Source organism: Triticum urartu, chromosome 4, assembly GCF_003073215.2.
Source record: "Triticum urartu cultivar G1812 chromosome 4, Tu2.1, whole genome shotgun sequence".
Classification (NCBI taxonomy): domain Eukaryota; kingdom Viridiplantae; phylum Streptophyta; class Magnoliopsida; order Poales; family Poaceae; genus Triticum; species Triticum urartu.
Window position 1 is genome coordinate 525,478,328 of NC_053025.1, and position 22,194 is coordinate 525,500,521.

At 44.2% G+C, this 22,194-nt stretch overlaps 1 protein-coding gene across 1 annotated transcript; it reads left to right on the forward strand.

The window, feature by feature from the left end:
* Positions 1 to 2,729, forward strand: LOC125552445 (probable inactive poly [ADP-ribose] polymerase SRO2). Its single transcript, XM_048715998.1, has 4 exons — positions 1 to 1,022; positions 1,618 to 1,865; positions 1,958 to 2,097; positions 2,289 to 2,729. The coding sequence occupies exons 1-4, from the start codon at positions 190 to 192 to the stop codon at positions 2,385 to 2,387; spliced, it is 1,320 nt and encodes a 439-aa protein (XP_048571955.1). The 5' UTR covers positions 1 to 189; the 3' UTR covers positions 2,388 to 2,729.
* The last annotated feature ends 19,465 nt before the right edge of the window (positions 2,730 to 22,194 follow it).

The following is a 22,194-nucleotide window of genomic DNA, read 5'->3' on the forward strand; positions in this document are numbered from 1 at the left end:
GCAGAATACAAAAACCGACGTCCCCGCCGACGTGCGCCTCACGAGACCGACCCGCCCGCCGTCCCACTCCCCCGCTTCTTATATATTCCAGCCCCGCCTCCGGCCCCAACTCCACTTAGACCGCCTCCGCGCACGCATCATCGACGGTGAAGCGTAGGTAGCGTCTCCACAGATCGGGATCAGGCGGCGATGGACTTCTCCGGCGATGTCAAGCAGGCGATCCCCCGCCCGGCCGTCGCTTTCGGCGGCGTCGGCAGCGCTGGCCCGTCCCCGCTGCTCCGCGGCTGGCGGGAGTTCAGGCGGAGCGGCGCGCCCGTCAGGTTCCTCTGCTTCGAGGACGGCGCGTGGGCTGATGTCGAGGGCGAGGCCGCTGTGCCTCTGCGCCGGTCGTTCCTGGACGGGAGGGTGGTCGCTGAGGCTGCCTATGGCGGCAGGGAGTTCCTGTTCGACTTCTTGCGGATGGTGCGCATCGACGCTGGCACCGCCCAGGAGGTCGCCATGGGCTGGATTGACGACCGCGGGGCCTGCTTCTTCCCAGTGCCGGACAGCGGGCGGAAGAGGAAGAGGGGCGAGCCTGAGCTGGAGGACCGGGCGTCGTCCGGGGTGGAGGAGGGGTCCGACGAGAGCAGCGACACGGTGGAGTCCGGCAGGGTCGGCAAGGCGGCCCGCGGGACTTGGGGCAGGGCGGTGAGGCTGGTGGAGACGGACAAGTTCTACCAGGTTGTCAAGAAGCTCTTCCTCAGCGGGATTGCCCCCCGGGTGGGCGGCGGCGTGGCGATCACGGCGGTGCACAAGGTCGCGCAGGGTCCTCGGTGCAGGGCGTTCCAGCAGCAGGGACAGCTCCTGGCCGCTGCGCGCGGCGCCGACGGGGGCAATGCCAAGTTCGCGTGGTACGGCGCGCCGTCGGCGGACGTGGCCGCGGCGGTGGAGCACGGGTTCGGCAGGACGAACAGCCGCGTCCTCGGCCATCGCGCGCACGGCGACGGCGTCCACCTCTCGCCGCCTCAGTCTCCTTTCGCCAGGTCAGTTCGGAGTCCTGAATTTGTGGTTTTGAATCTTGAATTCTTGATCGATGGCAAGCATGAACATAGGCACATAGCTTAAGCATAATTTATCAGACACAGTTACCAATTCGGGATTTGTTGCAAATTGCATTCATATTTCCGCATCTCTCGAGAAATTTTTGTGTTCATACCGACACTTCTACGTAGTTTTTTAATTGAGAATTGACTTCTAGTTTTAAATCATGAAATAACTTGTACTAAATCATGAAATAACTTGTACTACAAAATATTCCTTTGTTCTATTTGTTCTCCTAGGCTGCTCGTTTATATCCGTAGACGTCACCACATCAATTGATTCCATGTTATTTTAGCCTTTGGTTTCTATATATCTTGATTCATACTCCTTGCTCAAAAATTAGGGGGGAAACAAGCTTGCATAAACGACAGTATTAGTTTATCTATGAATGCAGTAGGTAATGGTTTGTGGAAGGGAGGAATATGAGCAAAATTAAATCATGTTTCCTGCTAGCTAGAGTCCGGATGATGAAATATGTTCTGAATGTTCTGTACTGTACATAAATAAACTAACGAGTATGAAATCATTTTTGTGCAGCGCAATGCTAGCAAATGCAGATGTGAACGGCGAGGCGCACATCGTGCTGTGCCGTGTTCTGATGGGCCGGCCAGAGGCCATCCCAGCCGGGTCCTCCCAGCTCCACCCCAGCAGTGACAATTACGACAGCGCCGTCGACAACATGCAGAATCCCCAGTGGTACGTTGTTTGGAGCAAGGACATGAACACGAGGATCCTCCCAGAGTACGTCGTCAGCTTCAAGTGCCCCAGCCTCCGTCAGATGCAAGGTTCGTGAGCGCCCTGTCTGAATTGGTGCTGCAGTTGCTCCCAGATGTGCTTGGATCTCATGTCATTGCTCGTTGAAATTTTTGGGTTTCAGGATCATCGGAAGCGACCTCCCAGCTAAAGAAGCCTTCGCCGGTGGCCCGTGACATGTTTCCGACGCTTCTAGCAGAGATCCAGCGGTTCGTGCCATCGTCCAAGCTGCAGACATTACAGGGGACCTACAATCGCTTCAAGGTAAATTGGTGTTCCTCGCCGAGTCCTAGTCCTTCACATTCATTTCGACGGCCGATCGGCACAGCTGCTGCATTTGATTAACGGGATTGTGCCTAGTTCGTATTTACATCTCATGGACAAGTAATTTGTGATACTGCAAGCACTGAAGCACAGACAAAGTGTACTCAACTACGATTTCCTTTGTGCTGCAGAAAGGGCAGATGAAGAAGGATCAGTTCATCCGATTCTTGCGCGCCTTCATCGGCGACAGGGTGTTGACAGCAGTTGCCAAGAAACTCCGAGGATACTGATGGACAGTGCAAGGGTGTTCTTCTGCTAGTTCTGTTGTCGTCAAAGTGGTGTGCTGGTGGTGAGGTGGTAGCTCATTCGGCTGACTCCATAGAACCGGAAGGGTGTGCGTGTCGGGTATCAACAAGATAGTTCTTCATTTCTTATGTCGCCGTAGTTTAGCTGAGATTTGTTGTTGATCTCAAGGACATAGAGGGGTTACGGCAATCTTCCATTAACCAACACAAAGTTAGATTTTATTCTTGGTTTCTGCTATATTTTACTTGGTATTTTGCTACCTGCAATCTGTACAGACTGAAAGTTTTACCAATTTATGCCTGAAAGCAATCATTTGTTCGACGCCAGCCAACAGTTTCTTGTGTATCTCTATCGAAATACCATTGACATCTCATCATAGGTTCAGATATTTTTCGTTTATCTGATACAGTAGAAGATAACCGGTTGCCTGCATTGAGTGACGCGAATTCAACAATGCCGAATGTACCGAATCATTGATGCGAAATAAATCCATCGTTATCATAAGACCCAAACTTTGATCCAATCTACAAGGAAAACCTAAGACCAAAAATTGATCCAATCTACAAGGAAAATCGAACCGAGAAACCACACAGCTGAAGGGCAACACATCAGGAAAACAGGTGAACACCCCATACATATTTACAACCCAACACAAAGATCAACAACGAAAGAAATAACCCTAAAAAAACCAAAGGAATACGTTATTGGGTGGAGCAGCACATGTTATATTGTAAGCACCAACAAGGCAACCCTAGCAAAAACAACACGAGGCAAACTCAAAAGTCGCCGAGAGAGCACAACAACAACAGAAAGTCCAAACCACTAACAGAGGGGAACGTAGGGTTCCACCAGCAATGGAAAGCACCATTGCCAGCCCGGAGCAATCCAATACCCAACATTATGAGTTTCGATGTTGACGGATCTAACCAAAAGTCTGTAGCGACCAGACCTCAAACAGTCTGATCTCTGTGCTTCGGTGTCATCCCTGGATCAGTAATACTGATACCACACAGTACTCGAAGGATTTATAACAGAGTAGCAATCACACACTTGTTACATCGAGTGTCTCCATGAAGAACTTATTACAATAAATATGGCTTAAGGCCATCTAATAACGATAACAGCGGAAGGCTTGGAAGATAAGTGAGTCCATCAACTCCAACGGCATCACTGAGTATAGAACCACGACCTAAAACTCCTTAATCGTCGTCTGAAAAGTCTGCAACATTAACGTTGCAGCCCGAAACGGGTCAGCACATGGAATATGCTGGCAAGGTAACACATAGAGAGTAATGGAATGAAACAGCTATAATGTATGCATACTTGGCTGGTGGAAAACTCTATGGTTACAGTTTTTGCGTAAAGCTAATTTTTCCTTACTTCAAAGGAATAAATTTATTTAACTATCATGGTAGTTGTTAAACATTGAGAATGGTTGACAGCATCCTCAATCCCAATTAAACATCATCATTATCATAAACCCAACAAAATTAATTTAGAGTAACATGTTAAGATTCACATGATAATCCAGGTACTAGATACTCAAGATGTCCATAACCGGGGACACGGCTAACCATGATTAGTTTATTACACTCTGCAGAGGTTTGCGCACTTTTCCCCACAAGACTCGATCGCCTCCGTTTGGTTTCTCGCACTACAAAGTGTTTGAGAAACGGATGACCGAGACATAGTCTTTCAGAAGCGCTAGCACCTTACGATCGGGTAGACCGTATCACCTACATCCCCTACATCTGCTAGTCTACCACTATAAGAGTTCGCACGACTTAGTCAACTATGCTAGAGCCCATAATATCTTGTGGCTGCACACGGAAGTTTCTAGTATGAATAATCTCATGATCCCTTTGAGCCTGGGTGGCGGTCCAAAAGAAAACAGGCAAGTCCTGGATTACCCAGGTGCCTCAATCCACCCAGATGTGTGTTTAAGTTGCCACCTTAGATAAACCATTAATTAATAAACTCACATCTGTCATGGATATCACTCACCCAATCCACGTCTACTAGCATAGCATGGCATAATAAGCAAACGTAGAAGTAACTCCCAAAGGGTTGAAAATAAACAGGTAATAGGTATTACCTCAACTACTTCCCATCCCACAATTTAATTAGATCCTAACCATGCAATGTTTGAGGATTTGATCTAATGCATTAAAACTGGGTAGTAAAAAAGGTATGATCAAAGTGTTATTTGCCTTGCCGATGATCCGGGAAACCTAGCGATTTGAAGTAACAGGCGGCGCACTCCGAGTATTCTATCGCAGACAAACAAACAAGTATACAATAAGTACTCATCTAATATACGGGTAAAAGTCAAATAAAAGATCTAACCAGAAGGTTCAACTTAAGAACTCCGGTTTGCAAAAAGAATCAAATCGAACGAAGCAACGAAAGTCAAACGGCGAAAGAAAACAACTTCGTTCTACAAATCTGGATCTAAGTCAAATTTTACAGTAGCAAAAACTTGTTTAAGTTGGTTAAACAGATAGAGGGTTTCGAGACGAAACTCCAGGCGCTTGAATCGCCTGATTTCGATAAACGAGCGAAAAGTTATACTAAAAAGAAAATCGGATCAGAAATCACGATCAGAAAAATCATGTATTTAATCCGAGAAAAAGAAAAACGACGAACGTTCGCTAGAACGAACGAACGGACGAACGCTCGCTAATTAAATAAATCAGAAAAATCGATCTATTTAAAAAAACCGAAACTAAAAAAACCGACGAAAAACTGACGGTTTTTCGAAAAGAAAAAAAACAAAAAAAAACGGCGCGGACTTCGAGGCGCCCCGGGGGGGGGGGGGGGGGGGGGGGGGGGGGGGGGGGGGGGGGGGGGGCTGGGCCTTGGCTGGCTCCCCCCCGGCTTATAAAGCCTAGCGGGCCAGGAGTCCGGGTCGGACACGGCCCGTTAGGTCGGTTCATTTTTTTAAAATAATTACGCGCAGAAGAAAAATAAAAAGAAATACTAAACCGACTCCAAAAATTCCGAAATAAATTTTCCCGGGCTTCTAAAATCAAGCCGCACAAGGTGAACATTTATTTGGAGCCTAAATGCAATTTTGAGAAATGCACATTTTTCCTAAATTCAAATAAAATAACGGAAAACTCCGAAATAAAATCTTATTTGATTTTATTATTAAATCCTCAATATTTCTTTATTTTGGGAAATTCATTTTATTCCCTCTCTCATATTTTTGTAATAGAAATAATTGATGATAAAATAATAAAAATCAAATGATCCTATTCTCAAAATTTGAGAAAACTCAAATATGAAAATAAAGAATTTCCCAACTCTCTCCGTGGGTCCTTGAGTTGCGTAGAAATTTCTAGGATCAACCAAAATGCAAAATAAAATATGATATGCATTGATGATCTAATGTATAACATTCCAAATTGAAAATTTGGGATGTTACAAACCTACCCCCCTTAAGATGAATCTCGCCCTCGAGATTCGGGTTGGCTAGAAAATAGGTGAGGGTGGTCCTTGAGCAAATCGTCCTCTCGCTCCCAGGTGGCTTCATCCTCCGTGTGGTGACTCCACTGAACTTTGCAAAACTTGATAACCTTGCTGCGAGTGAATCGAGTGGCAAACTCGAGAATCTTAATTGATTTCTCCTCATAGGTCAAATCGTCATCCAACTGAATTGTTTCCAATGGCACCGTGTCTCTCAACGGTATGTCAGCCATCTCCGCGTGGCACTTCTTCAACTGAGAAACGTGGAACACATCATGAACTCCTGACAATCCTTCGGGCAATTCCAACTTGTAGGCCACTTCTCCCATACGCTCCAAAACTCGATATGATCCTACAAATCGTGGTGCTAACTTTCCCTTAACTCCAAAACGCTTTGTTTCCCGAAGTGGTGATACTCGAAGATAAGCTCTATCTCCAACTTCGTAAACAGTCTCCTTGCGTTTAGAATCTGCATAACTCTTCTGTCTGGACTGGGCTATCTTGAGCCTATCGCGAATCAATTTCACCTTCTGTTCAGACTCTTTAATCAAGTCAGGTCCAAACAACTGTCGGTCTCCAACTTTGTCCCATGACAACGGTGTCCTGCACCTCCTTCCGTACAAGGCTTCGAAAGGGGCCATCTTTAAACTGGTTTGGTAACTGTTGTTGTAAGAGAACTCTACATATGGCAAATTGTCGTCCCAACTAGATCCGTAATCTAGCGCACAAGCTCTCAGCATGTCCTCCAAAATCTGATTGACTCTCTCGGTCTGTCCATCTGTCTGTGGATGAAAAGCTGTACTGAATTCTAGCCTAGTACCCAAAGTTCCGTGCAAATGCTTCCAGAACTTTGAGGTAAACTGGGTTCCTCTATTTGATACGATACTCCTGGAACTCCATGCAGACATACGATCCTGGTCATGTATATCTTTGCCAACTTAGCACTGGTGTAAGTGGTCTTTACCGAGATGAAATGAGCTACTTTCGTCAACCGATCAACTATAACCCAAATCGAGTCATAGCCTGAACGAGTTCTGGGCAATCCTGTAATAAAATCCATGCCTAACTTATCCCACTTCCATTTGGGTATCGGCAATGGTTGTAGCAATCCTGCTGGCTTCTGATGCTCTGCCTTTACTCTCTGACATACATCACAAACTGCTACATACTCCGCAATATCTTTCTTCATTCCGATCCACCAGAAAATATCCTTCAAATCCAAATACATCTTGGTATTTCCTGGGTGAATCGAATATGGTGAATCGTGTGCCTCTTGCAGTATCAACTTCCTGATCTCCGGGTCATTGGGCACGTAAACACGGTCTTCAAACCATAGGGTATCGTGCTCATCCTCACGAAATCCCTTAGCCTTTCCTTTGCTAAGTTTCTCTTTAATAGAAGCAATCTCCTTGTCAGTCCTTTGGACTTCTCTGATTTTATCCATCAATATAGACTGAATCTCCAATGCTGCTACATAGCCTCTCGGGACTATTTCTAAGCATAACTCTCGAAGATTTTCGGCTAACTCCCTTGGTATTTCTCCCATCATTAATGTATTGACATGGCTCTTACGGCTTAATGCGTCAGCTACTACATTAGCCTTTCCGGGATGGTAATGCAATCTCATATCATAATCCTTGATGAGCTCCAACCATCTCCTTTGTCTGAGGTTTAACTCCTTCTGTGTGAAAATATACTTCAAACTCTTATGATCCGTATACACCTCGCAATGGTTTCCAATCAGAAAATGTCTCCAAGTCTTCAGTGCATGCACTACGGCTGCTAACTCCAAATCATGCGTAGCATAATTCAACTCATGATGCTTAAGCTGTCGTGAGGCATATGAAACAACTCTCCCTTCCTGCATAAGCACTACTCCAAGTCCTCGACGTGAAGCGTCGCAATACACCTCATAATCCTTGGTCTGGTCTGGAAAAATCAACACTGGTGAAGTAACCAAACGTTTCTTCAACTCCTGAAAACTAGCCTCACATTCTTCCGTCCATATGAACTTGGTATCTTTCTTCAACAACTCCGTCATAGGCTTCGCAATCCTTGAGAAATTCTCAATAAATCTCCGGTAGTATCCTGCGAGTCCAAGAAAACTCCGGATCTCTTCAACTGTTGTTGGTGCTTCCCAATTTGTCACAGTGTCAACCTTGGTAGGATCTACTGCTATACCTTCTCCAGATATAACGTGTTCGAGGAATCCTACTTTTTTCAACCAAAACTCACATTTGCTGAACTTGGCATATAATTGATGTTCTCTGAGCTTTCCAGGAACCAAACGCAAATGTTCCTTATGTTCCTCTTCATTCTTTGAGTAAACCAGGATATCATCAATGAACACTACGACGAACTTATCCAAGAACTCCATAAACACTTTGTTCATCATGTTCATAAAATATGCCGGTGCATTAGTCAGACCAAATGACATAACGGTATACTCGTACAGCCCATACCTTGTGGTAAAAGCTGTCTTAGGAATATCCCGTTCCCGAATCTTCAACTGGTGGTATCCTGATCGCAGATCGATCTTGGAAAATACCTTAGCTCCTTGCAATCGATCAAACAGATCATTGATCATCGGTAGTGGGTATTTGTTCTTGATCGTTACTTCATTCAATCCTCGATAATCAACAACCATCCTTAACGATCCATCCTTCTTCTCCACTAGAAGTACTGGAGATCCCCAAGGCGAAGAACTTGGGCGAATATATCCTTTATCCAGTAACTCCTTGATCTGCTTCTTAATTTCCACCAAATCCTTTGCAGGCATCCTGTATGGTCTCTTCGATATTGGCCCTGTGCCTGGCAATAGCTCAATCAAAAACTCAATGTCTCTATCCAGTGGCATGCCTGGCAACTCTTCTGGAAATACTTCAGGGAAATCCCTTACCACTGGTACTTCCTCCTGCACAACTCCTGTTAAGCAATTTACTTGAGTCCTCTTTGGCACATGTCGGGATACATACTTGATCCTTCTCCCTTCTGGGGTGGTAAGCAAAATTGACTTACTAGCACATTCAATATTCCCTTCATACTTTGATAACCAATCCATGCCTAATATCACATCCAATCCTTGGGATTCCAATACTATTAGGTCTGAGGGAAAAACATAGCTACCAATCTTTAATGGTAACCGATCACACCATCGGCTAGCCATATATTCTGCTCCAGGCGAGGTTACTAACATGGGTGACCTAAGGGCTTGGGTTGACAGGTTATACTTATCCACAAATCCCCTTGAGATGTATGAATGCGGTGCACCAGTATCAAAAAGAACGAGTGCAGTAAATGACTTAACCAAAAACTTACCTATTACTACTTACCTATTACTGCATTGGGCTGAGCTTCAACCTCCTCCACGCTAATGTGGTTCACCTGTCCCCTGTTGAAAGGGTTCGGCTTCTTCCCAGAGCTTCCATTGCTATTTCCATTTTGTAATTCAGGACATTCATTGGCATAATGTCCGGTCTTTGAACACTTAAAGCAAGTGACTTGGCTCAGGTCCTTCTTGGCTGGGGTTGATGGGTTGGTGCGGTTCTGGCCGTTGCTTCCTCCATTACCATTACCATTCTTGGGGCCATTATGATTGTGCGAGCTACCTCCTCCATGGGTATGCTGAAAATGTCCTCCCGGTCTAGGGGTAAAACGTGGCTTCTGCTGAGCTCCTGAATTGTACTTTCCTTGTGCATACTTCCTCTTGCGACTTTCAATTTGCTGCTGCTTCCCTTCAATCATAAGAGCACGATCTACCAACTCCTGGTAGTTGTTGAAGGTTGCTACCATCAACTGCATGCTCAACTCATCATTCAGGCCTTCCAGAAACTTCTCCTGCTTAGCTGCATCCGTAGCAACGTCATCTGGAGCATAACGTGCTAACTTACTAAAGTCCTCCACATACTGGCCAACTGTCCATCCTCCTTGGCGCAAGTTGCGAAACTCTCGCTTCTTCATGGCCATAGCTCCTGCTGAAACATGGGTAGTGCGAAAAGCCTGCTGAAACTGGTCCCATGTGACAGTGTCGACATGGAAAGTGGCTGTGAAATTCTCCCACCATGATGCTGCGGGTCCTTCAAGCTGATGTGCGACAAACTTCACCTTCTCCGCATCTGTGCATCCTGCTGTGGTCAACTCTCTAGCTGTCTTGCGGAGCCAATCATCTGCTACTATTGGCTCAGTGCTACTGGAAAACACCAGCGGATTCAGCCAAAGAAAACGGGCTAAGTGATCAACAGGTGGTGGTGGGTTGTTGTTGTTGTTCCCCTGATTCTGATTCTGGACTAGCAACTGCATCAATCTGTTCTGTTGCTGGATCAACTAGGTGAGCTCCGGTGGAAAGGTGAATCCGGGGTCACGTCTCGGAGGCATCTGAGGGTTTAGAAAAGATGAGAGTTAAGAATAGAGGGGGTCTAAAGAGAAAACACTACCCATATGCATATGAGGCAAAAGCAAACAATTCACTTCATTCAATCAATCAAACAATGGCATACAATCGATCTAACTATCGCAAAAGTGCTCGGACTACTATATTTACATGGTGGACTACTACTACTGATGAGGTGGTCTACCAGAAATATTCTTCGGTTGCGGACTCCATGATATCTGCTCCAGCTTCATCAACATAGTCATCATCGCTACTATCTGGATCCGAATCAGTGTCGTCGATGATGATGTAGTCTTCCGGGCGAATCTCCTTGGGTTCTTCGTCTTCATCTACTGGTGTAGGGCCTTCCATAAATATCCCGATCTTCTTGATCAGATCGTCATTCTTCTCCACCAATACTTCAATTTCCTCTTCATAATCTTCACGTGTAGCCTTGAGTTCTTCCTCCAGTTCCTAGATTCTTGTCCTTGCCTTCTTCAGATCTATCATGTCGGAGCACATCTGGTTTTCCTGACGTCGAATGTGCTGGTTTAATTCCTGGATAAAAGCTGCAATGGATCTATCCTTTCTAGAGCTGATCATCTCCCAGTGCTCATCTCAGCGAAATCTGGTAGATAGTATCCTTGAGATCATTGCGGTAGACTTCTCCAATGCGTTCCATGGCGATGTGAGCTGCCATGCTCTTTCCTAGACTCCAAGTTGGTGCATCAAAAGAAAACTCTATGGGCTCGGTGACTGACATGAATGTCCTTCCTGGAACTTGAACTTGAATCATCCAACGCTCTTCTTCAGGTAAAGTGGCATTGTAGGTTCCGGTGAAGCTGGGTACTCCTATGTTCAGGTATCTAGTGACTTCCTTCAAGTGACGTCCAAAGGGTGTATCTTCATCTGGTTGCGTGAACTTGTTCCTTGCATCCACCATCCTAAAAGAGTAGAAAAGATGAGAGGTCAGAAGAGAAGGGAGTGAATAGTGATCTAGGTCTTTAGCTTAGTGGTCGTGTCCTATAGTGAGCGTGTGCTCTGATACCATCTCTGTAGCGACCAGACCTCAAACAGTCTGATCTTTGTGCTCTGGTGTCATCCCTGGATCAGTAATGCTGACACCACACAGTACTCGGAGGATTTATAACAGAGTAGCAATCACACACTTATTACATCGAGTGTCTCCATGGAGAACTTATTACAATAAATATGGCTTAAGGCCATCTAATAATGATAACAACGGAAGGCTTGGAAGATAAGTGAGTCCATCAACTCCAACAGCATCACTGAGTATAGAACCACGATCTAAAACTCCTTAATCGTCGTCTGAAAAGTCTGCAACATTAACGTTGCAGCCCGAAACGGGTCAGCACATGGAATATGCTGGCAAGGTAACACATAAAGAGTAATGGAATGAAACAGCTATACTATATGCATACTTGGCTGGTGGAAAGCTCTATGGTTACAGTTTTTGCATAAAGCTAATTTTCCCCTACTTCAAAGGAATAAATTTATTTAACTATTATGGTAGTTGTTAAACATTGAGAATGGTTGACAGCATCCTCATTCCCAATTAAACATCATCATTATCATAAACCCAACAAAATTAATTTAGAGTAACATGTTGAGATTCACATGATAATCCACGTACTAGATACTCAAGATGTCCATAAACGGGGACACGGCTAACCATGATTAGTTTATTACACTCTGCAGAGGTTTGCGCACTTTTCCCCACAAGACTCGATCGCCTCCGTTTGGTTTCTCGCACTACAAAGTGTTTGAGAAACGGATAACAAGAGACATAGTCTTTCAGAAGCGCTAGCACCTTACGATCGGGTACACCGTACCACCTACATCCCCTACATCTGCTAGTCTACCACTATAAGAGTTCGCACGACTTAGTCAACTATGCTAGAGCCCATAATATCTTGTGGCTGCACACGGAAGTTTCTAGTATGAATAATCTCATGATCCCTTTGAGCCTGGGTGGCGGTCCAAAAGAAAACAGGCAAGTCCTGGATTACCCAGGTGCCTCAATCCACCCAGATGTGTGTTTAAGTTGCCACCTTAGATAAACCATTAATTAACAAACTCACATCTGTCATGGATATCACTCACCCAATCCACGTCTACTAGCATAGCATGGCATAATAAGCAAACGTAGAAGTAACTCCCAAAGGGTTGAAAATAAACAGGTAATAGGTACTACCTCAACTACTTCCCATCCCACAATTTAATTAGATCCTAACCATGCAATGTTTGAGGATTTGATCTAATGCATTAAAACTGGGTAGTAAAAAAGGTATGATCAAAGTGTTATTTGCCTTGCCGATGATCCGGGAAACCTAGCGATTTGAAGTAACAGGCGGCGCACTCCGGGTATTCTATCGCAGACAAACAAACAAGCATACAATAAGTACTCATCTAATGCACGAGTAAAAGTCAAATAAAAGATCTAACCAGAAGGTTCAACTTAAGAACTCCGGTTTGCAAAAAGAATCAAATCAAACGAAGCAACGAAAGTCAAACGGCGAAAGAAAACAACTTCGTTCTACAAATCTGGATCTAAGTCAAATTTTACAGTAGCAAAAACTTGTTTAAGTTGGTTAAACGGGTAGAGGGTTTCGAGATGAAACTCCAGGCGCTTGAATCGCCTGATTCCGATAAACGAGCGAAAAGTTATACTAAAAAGAAAATCGGATCAGAAATCGCGATCAGAAAAATCGCGGATTTAATCCGAGAAAAAGAAAAACGACGAACGTTCGCTAGAATGAACGAACGGACAAACGCTCGCTAATTAAATAAATCGGAAAAACGGATCTATTTAAAAAAACCGAAACAAAAAAAACTGACGGTTTTTCAAAAAGAAAAAAATAAATAAAAAAACCGGCGCGGACTTCGAGGCGCACCTCGGGCGGCGCGGCGCTGGCGGCGGCGGCGGCGGGGCGGGGCAGGCGGCTAGGGTTCGGGGGCGCGGCTGGGCCTCGGCTGGCTCCCCCCGGCTTATAAAGCCTAGCGGGCCAGGAGTCCGGGTCAGACACGGCCCGTTAGGTCGGTTCGTTTTTTTTAAATAATTACGCGCAGAAGAAAAATAAAAAGAAATACTAAACGGACTCCAAAAATCCCGAAATAAATTTTCCCGGGCTTCTAAAATCAAGCCGCACAAGGTGAACATTTATTTGGGGCCTAAATGCAATTTTGAAAAACGCACATTTTTCCTAAATTCAAATAAAATAACGGAAAACTCCGAAATAAAATCTTATTTGATTTTATTATTAAATCCTCAATATTTCTTTATTTTGGGAAAGTAATTTTATTCCCTCTCTCATATTTTTGTAATAGAAATAATTGATGATAAAATAATAAAAATCAAATGATCCTATTCTCAAAATTTGAGAAAACTTAAATATTAAAATAAAGAATTTCCCAACTCTCTCCGTGGGTCCTTGAGTTGCGTAGAAATTTCTAGGATCAACCAAAATGCAAAATAAAATATGATATGCATTGATGATCTAATGTATAACATTCCAAATTGAAAATTTGGGATGTTACAAAGTCGAACTTAAAATTTGTATCCCTTAAATCGAGGTTTTGAGTCAACACCTTCAACACATATCAATGTCTTATATAGTCGGAGGTGAAATCATGGATTATCACCTGGAGAATCTACGTACTTATTGCAAAAAAAATGTGGCTGCCAGCAACAACCTCTCCACCGGCTAGCTTCTTCCCGCTAACCGGATCAAGGTGTTGAGAAAACCCAAGGCCCCCTTGCAATATTGGAGAAAACACCTCGCCTCCTTACACCCCGCACCACCTTCAACCCTGGTCGCCAGGAAATAGATGGGTGGTGGATGTAGGATCCACTGCCATAGCCACCTTGCACATGCCCAAATGCATACGTTGATCAGTGGCCTGAGAGCCTGTTTCACCTTCGTTGGCCCTAGAATTTCCTGCAGCACCACCGCTTCCTAGGGCGTGCTGGTGAGGAGCGCTACCACCGGATCGATCTGTCTTAGGACCTGATGACCGACAAGTATAGCGGATCAATCATAGTCCTTTCGATAAGTAAGAGTGTCGAATCCGACGATGAGCAGAAGGAATCAATAAGCGGTTTTCAACAAGGTATTCTCCGTAAGTGCTGCAAAGTAGTTGTGATGAATAGTTTGATAGTAAGATAATTCGTAACAAGTAACCAAAGTAGCAACGTGCAACAAGGTGGCCCAATTCTTTTTATTGCAAAGTATAAGCCGAAATTAGTTCTTATAGTGATTAAAACGTTCTCGAGGACACATGAGAATTTCATGAGAATTTCGTCTAGTTACTTTCACCACGATTCATTGACTCACGTTCACTACTTTCATAAGTTGTTATGTGGGTGGACCGGAGCTAAGGTGTTGTTCTTACTTGAACAAGAAACCTACTTATGATTACCCCCTCTCGCAAGCATCAACAAATACAAGAGAAAAATTAAGATAAATCTAATCAGCCCCTTAGGGAAGAACTCATAAATTGGGGTTTAGGTTTCTGTCACTCCGGTAGCCCCTCATCTGCAAACTAATTCCACAATGCCTTTCCTAAGGCCCAAAAATTGTGATGTTGAAGGAAATATGCCCTAGAGGCAATAATAAAGTTGTTATTTATATTTCCTTATATCATGATAAATGTTTATTATTCATGCTAGAATTTTATTAACCGGAAACTTAGTACATGTGTGAATACATAGACAAACAGAGTGTCACTAGTATGCCTCTACTTGACTAGCTCGTTAATCAAAGATGGTTAAGTTTCCTAACCATAGACATGAGTTGTCATTTGATAAACGAGATCACATCATTAGAGAATGATGTGATTGACTTGACCCATCCGTTAGCTTAGCACTATGATCGTTTAGTTGCTTTTGCTTTCTCCATAACTTATACATGTTCCTATAATTACGAGATTATGCAACTCCCGAATACCGGAGGAACACTTAGTGTGCTATCAAACGTCACAGCGTAACTGGGTGATTATAAATATGCTCTACATGTGTCTTCGATGGTGTTTGTTGAGTTGGCATAGATCGAGATTAGGATTTGTCACTCTGATTGTCTCGGTAATGCACATCACTATAAGCCTTGCAAGCAATGTGACTAATGAGTTAGTTACGGGATGTTGCATTACGGAACGAGTAAAGAGACTTGCCGGTAACGAGATTGAACTAGGTATGATGATACCAACGATCGAATCTCGGGCAAGTAACATACCGATGACAAAGGGAACAACGTATGTTGTTATGCGGTTTGACCGATAAAGATCTCCGTAGAATATGTAGGAACCAATATGAGCATCCAGGTTCTGCTATTGGTTATTGACCAGAGATGAGTCTCGGTCATGTCTACATAGTTCTCGAACCCGTAGGGTCCGCACGCTTAACGTTCGATGACGATTGGTATTACGAGTTTATGTGTTTTGATGAACCGAAGCTAGTTCGGAGTCCCGTATGTGATCACGAACAAGACGAGGAGTCTCGAAATGGTCGAGACATGAAGACTGATATATTGGAAGGTTATGTTTGGACATCGGAATGGTTTCGGGTGAGTTCGGGCATATACCGGAGCATCGAGGGGTTACTGGAACCCCCCGAGGGGCTTAATGGGCCTACATGGGCTTTAGTGGAAAAGAGAGGAGGCAACCAAGAGGTGGGGGCGCGCCCCCCAAGCCCAATCGGAATTGGGAATGGGGCCGACCCCCTTTCCTTCTTCTTCTCTTCCCCTTCCTGCCCCCTCCTATTAGGACTAGGAAAGGGGGGAAACCTAATCCTAGTAGGAGTAGGAATCCCCCCTTGGGGGCGCACCATGAGGGCCGGCCGGCCCCCTCCCCCCTCCTTTATATACGGGGTAGGGGGCACCCCATAGACACACAAGTTGACAATTGTTTTAGCCGTGTGCGGTGCCCCCCTCCACAGATACACACCTCGGTCATATCATCGTAGTGCTTAGGCGAAGCCCTGCGCCGATAACTTCATCATCACCGTCAACACGCCGTCGTGCTGATGAAACTCTCCCTCGGCCTCAACTGGATCAAGAGTACGAGGGACGTCACCGAGCTGAACGTGTGCAGATCGCGGAGGTGCCGTGCGTTCGGTACTTGATCGGTTGGATCGCGAAGACGTTCGACTACATCAACCGCGTTTCTTAACGCTTCTGCTTTCGGTCTATGAGGGTACGTAGAAACACTCTCCACTCTCATTGCTATGCATCTCCTAGATAGATCTTGCATGATCGTAGGAATTCTTTTGAAATACTGCGTTCCCCAACAGTGACATCAGAGCTAGGTCTATACGTAGATGTTATATGCGCGAGTAGAACACAAAGGAGTTGTGGGCGTGGGTATATACATATTGCTTGCCGTCACTACTTGTTTCCTTATTCAGCGGTATTGTTGGATGAAGCGGCCCGGACCGACATTACATGACCGTGCTCATGAGACTGGTTCTACCGACGTGCTTTGCACACAGGTGGTTGGCCGGTGTCAGTTTCTCCAACTTTAGTTGAATTGGATTCAATGAACATGGTTCTTTCTGAAGATCAAAAATCAATCACTATACCGCATTGTGGTTTTTTGATGCGTAGGTAAGAACGGTTCTTGCTAAGCCCGTAGCAGCCACGTAAAACTTGCAACAACAAAGTAGAGGACGTCTAACTTGTTTTTGCAGGGCATGTTGTGATGTGATATGGTCAAGACGTGATTATATGAATTGTTGTATGAGATGATCATGTTTTGTAACACAATTATCGGCAACTGGCAGGAGCCATATGGTTGTCGCTTTATTGTATGAAATGCAATCGCCATGTAATTGCTTTACTTTATCACTAAGCGGTAGCGATAGTCGTAGAAGCAATAGTTGGAGAGACGACAACGATGCTAGCTACGATGGAGATCAAGGTGTCAAGCCGGTGATGATGGTGATCATGACGGTGCTTTGGAGATGGAGATCAAAGGCACAAGATGATGATGGCCATATCATATCACTTATATTGATTGCATGTGATGTTTATCCTTTATGCATCTTATTTTGCTTAGTACAGCGGTAGCATTATAAGATGATCTCTCACTAAATTTCAAGGTATAAGTGTTCTCCCTGAGTATGCACCGTTGCTACAGTTCGTCGTGCCAAGACACCACGTGATGATCGGGTGTGATAAGCTCTACGTTCACATACAACGGGTGCAAGCCAGTTTTGCACACGTAGCGTACTCGGGTTAAACTTGACGAGCCTAACATATGCAGATATGGCCTCGAAACACTGAGACCGAAAGGTCGAGCGTGAATCATATAGTAGATATGATCAACATAGTGATGTTCACCATTGAAAACTACTCCATCTCACGTGATGATCGGACATGGTTTAGTTGATATGGATCACGTGATCACTTAGATGATTAGAGGGATGTCTATCTAAGTGGGAGTTCTTAAGTAATATGATTAATTGAAATTTAATTTATCATGAACTTAGTACCTGATAGTATTTTGCATGTCTATGTTGTTGTAGATAAATGGCCCGTGCTGTTGTTCCACTGAATTTTAATGCGTTCCTAGAGAAAACTAAGTTGAAAGATGATGGTAGCAACTACACGGACCGGGTCCATAACTTGAGGATTATCCTCATTGCTGCATATAAGAATTATGTCCTAGAAGCACCGCTAGGTGCCAAACTCGCTGCAGGAGCAACTCTAGATGTTATGAACACCTGGCAGAGCAAAGCTGATGACTACTCGATAGTTCAGTGTGCCATGCTTTACAGCTTAGAACCGGGACTTCAACAACATTTTGAATGTCATGGAGCATATGAGATGTTCCAGGAGTTGAATTTAATATTTCAAGCAAATGCCCGGATTGAGAGATATGAAGTCTCCAATAAGTTCTACAGCTACAAAATGGAGGAGAATAGTTCTGTCAGTGAACACATACTCAGAATGTCTAGGTACCACAATTACTTGACTCAACTGGGAGTTAATCTTCCGGTTGATAGTGTCATTGACAGAGTTCTTCAATCACTGCCACCAAGCTACAAAAGCTTCGTGATGAACTATAATATGCAAGGGATGGATAAGACCATTACCGAGCTCTTCGCGATGCTAAAGGCTGCGGAGGTAGAAATCAAGAAGGAGCATCAAGTGTTGATGGTCAACAAGACCACCAGTTTCAAGAAGAAGGGCAAAGGGAAGAAGGGGAACTTCAAGAAGAACAACAAACAAGTTGCTGCTCAAGTGAAGAAGCCCAAGTCTGGACCTAAGCCTGAGACTGAGTGCTTCTACTGCAAAGGGACTGGTCACTGGAAGCGAACTGCTCGAAGTATTTGGCGGATAAGAAGGGTGGCAAAGTGAAAGGTATATTTGATATACATGTTATTGATGTGTACCTTACTAATGCTCGCAGTAGCGCCTGGGTATATGATACTAGTTCTGTCGCTAATATTTGCAACTCGAAACATGGGCTACAGATTAAGCAAAGATTGGCTAAGGATGAGGTGACGATGCGTGTGGGAAATGGTTCAAAAGTTGATGTGATCTCCGTCGGCACGCTACCTCTACATCTACCTTCGGGATTAGTTTTAGACCTGAATAATTGTTATTTGGTGCCAGCGTTAAGCATGAACATTATATCTGGATCTTGTTTGATGCGAGACGGTTATTCATTTAAATCAGAGAATAATGGTTGTTCTATTTATATGAGTAATATCTTTTATGGTCATGCACCCTTGATGAGTGGTCTATTTTTACTAAATCTTGATAGTAGTGATACACATATTCATAGTACTGAAGCCAAAAGATATAAGTTTAATAATGATAGTGCAACTTATTTGTGGCACTGCCGTTTAGGTCATATTGGTGTAAAGAGCATGAAGAAACTCCATGCTGATGGACTTTTGGAATCACTTGATGCTTGCGAACCATGCCTCATGGGCAAGATGACTAAGACTCCGTTCTCCGGAACAATGGAACGAGCAACAGACTTATTGGAAATAATACATACTGATGTATGCGGTCCAATGAGTGCTGATCCTCGTGGCGGGTATCGTTATTTTCTAACATCCATAGATGATTTGAGAAGATATGGGTATATCTACTTGATGAAACATAAGTCTGAAACATTTGAGAAGTTCAAAGAATTTCAGAGTGAAGTGGAAAATCATCGTAACAAGAAAATTAAATTTCTACGATCTGATCATGGAGGAGAATATTTGAGTTACGAGTTTGGTCTTCATTTAAAACAATGCGGAATAGTTTCGCAACTCACGCCAACTGGAACACCACAGCGTAATGGTGTGTCCAAACATCGTAACCGCACTTTATTAGATATGGTGCGATCTATGATGTCTCTTACTGATTTACCGCTATCGTTTTGGGGTTATGCTTTAGATACGGTTGCATTCACGTTAAATACGGCACCATCAAAATCTGTTGAGACGACACCTTATGAACTGTGGTTTGGCAAGAAGCCCAAGTTGTCGTTTCTTAAAGTTTGGGGCTGCGATGCTTATGTGAAAAAGCTTCAACCTGATAAGCTCGAACCCAAATTGGAGAAATGTGTCTTCATAGGATACCCCAAGGAGACTATTGGGTACACCTTCTATCATAGATCCGAAGGCAAGATATTCATTGCTAAGAATGGATCCTTTCTAGAGAAGGAGTTTCTCTCGAAAGAAGTGAGTGGGAGGAAAGTAGAACTTGATGAGGTAATTGTACCTGCTCCCTTATTGGAAAGTAGTCCATCACATAAATCAGTTCCAGTGATTCCTACACCAATTAGTGAGGAAGCTAATGATGATGATCATGAAACTTCTGATCAAGTTACTACCGAACCTCGTAGGTCAACCAGAGTAAGATCCGCACCAGAGTGGTACAGTAATCCTGTTCTGGAGGTCATGTTACTTGACCATGACAAACCTACGAACTATGAGGAAGCGATGATGAGCCCAGATTCCGCAAAATGGCTTGAGGCCATGAAATCTGAGATGGGATCCATGTATGAGAACAAAGTGTGGACTTTGGTTGACTTGCTCGATGATAGGCAAGCCATAGTGAATAAATGGATCTTCAAGAAGAAGACTGACACTGACGGTAACGTTACTGTCTATAAAGCTCGACTTGTTGCGAAATGTTTTCGGCAAGTTCAAGGAGTTGACTACGATGAGACCTTCTCACCTATAGCGATACTTAAGTCCGTCTGAATCATGTTAGCAATTGCCGCATTTTATGATTATGAAATTTGGCAAATGGATGTCAAAACTGCATTCCTTAATGGATATCTTAAGAGAAGAGTTGTATATGATGCAACCAGAAGGTTTTGTCGATCCAAAAGGTGCTAACAAAGTGTGTAAGCTCCAACGATCCATTTATGGACTAGTGCAAGCATCTCAGAGTTGGAATATACGCTTTGATAGTGTGATCAAAGCATATGGTTTTATACAGACTTTTGGAGAAGCATGTATGTACAAGAAAGTGAGTGGGAGCTCTATAGCATTTCTAATATTATATGTGGATGACATATTGTTGACTAGGAAAGGGGGGAAACCTACTCCTATTAGGACTAGGAAAGGGGGGAAACCTACTCCTAGTAGGAGTAGGAATCCCCCCTTGGGGTCGCACCATGAGGGCCGGTCGGCCCCCTCCTCCCCTCCTTTATATACGGGGGAAGGGGGCACCCCATAGACACACAAGTTGACAATTGTTTTAGCCGTGTGCGGTGCCCCCCTCCACAGATACACATCTCGGTCATATCATCGTAGTTCTTAGGCGAAGCCCTGCGCCGATAACTTCATCATCACCGTCAACACGCCGTTGTGCTGACGAAACTCTCCCTCGGCCTCAACTGGATCAAGAGTACCAGGGACGTCACCGAGCTGAACGTGTGCAGATTGCGGAGGTGTCATGCGTTTGGTACTTGATCGGTTGGATCGCGAAGACGTTTGACTACATCAATAGCGTTTCTTAATAATTCCACTTTCGGTCTACGAGGGTACGTAGACACACTCTCCCCTCTCGTTGCTATGCATCTCCTAGATAGATCTTGCGTGATCGTTGGATTTTTTTGAAATACTGTGTTCCCCAACAGATGTGTCATGTAGTCGATGTCCACACGACACCACTAGAGAAGGAACAACACAACACATCATCTAAACATTGAACGAAAATCAACTTCACACAATTACTTATAGCAAGACTTCTCCCATGCCCTCAAGAACAAACAGACTACGCACAAATCGTATTCATGTTCATGATCAAAGAAGATAAATATATGATTAACAATCAGAATATATAATCTTCCACCAAGTAAACCAACTAGCATCAACTATAAGATGTAATCAAAACTACTAGCAACACACAAGCACCAATTTGAGGTTTGTGACAAAGATTGGATACAAAAGATGAACTAAGGTTTGGAGATGAGAGATTGTGTTGGTGAAGATGGTGATGAAGATGAGTCCTCCCACGATGAGAGGAGCGTTGGTGATGATGATGGCATCGATTCCCCCCTCCCGGAGGGAAGTATCCCCGGCGGAATCGCTCCGTCGGAGAGAAAAAGTGATTCTGCACAGGTTCTACCTCGAGACGGCGACGCTTCCTCTTGAAAGTGTTCTTCTGTTTTTTCTAGGGAAAATGGATTCATATAGAAGAAGATGGGTGTAACGCCCTCGCTGCGGCTATATCTCCCATGTGTCGAAGCACGACTTAGAGGCATAACCGCATTGAAAGCAATGTCGCAAGTGAGGTAATCTTCACACAACCCATGTAATACATAAGGGAAAGAGATACATAGTTGGCTTACAATCGCCACTTCACACAATACATGAATAAAGCATTACAACATCCAAATGCAATCAAGGTCCGACTACGGAACCAAAATAAAGAAGAACCCCAAATGCGACAAAGGTCCCCGATCGACCCCAACTGGGCTCCACT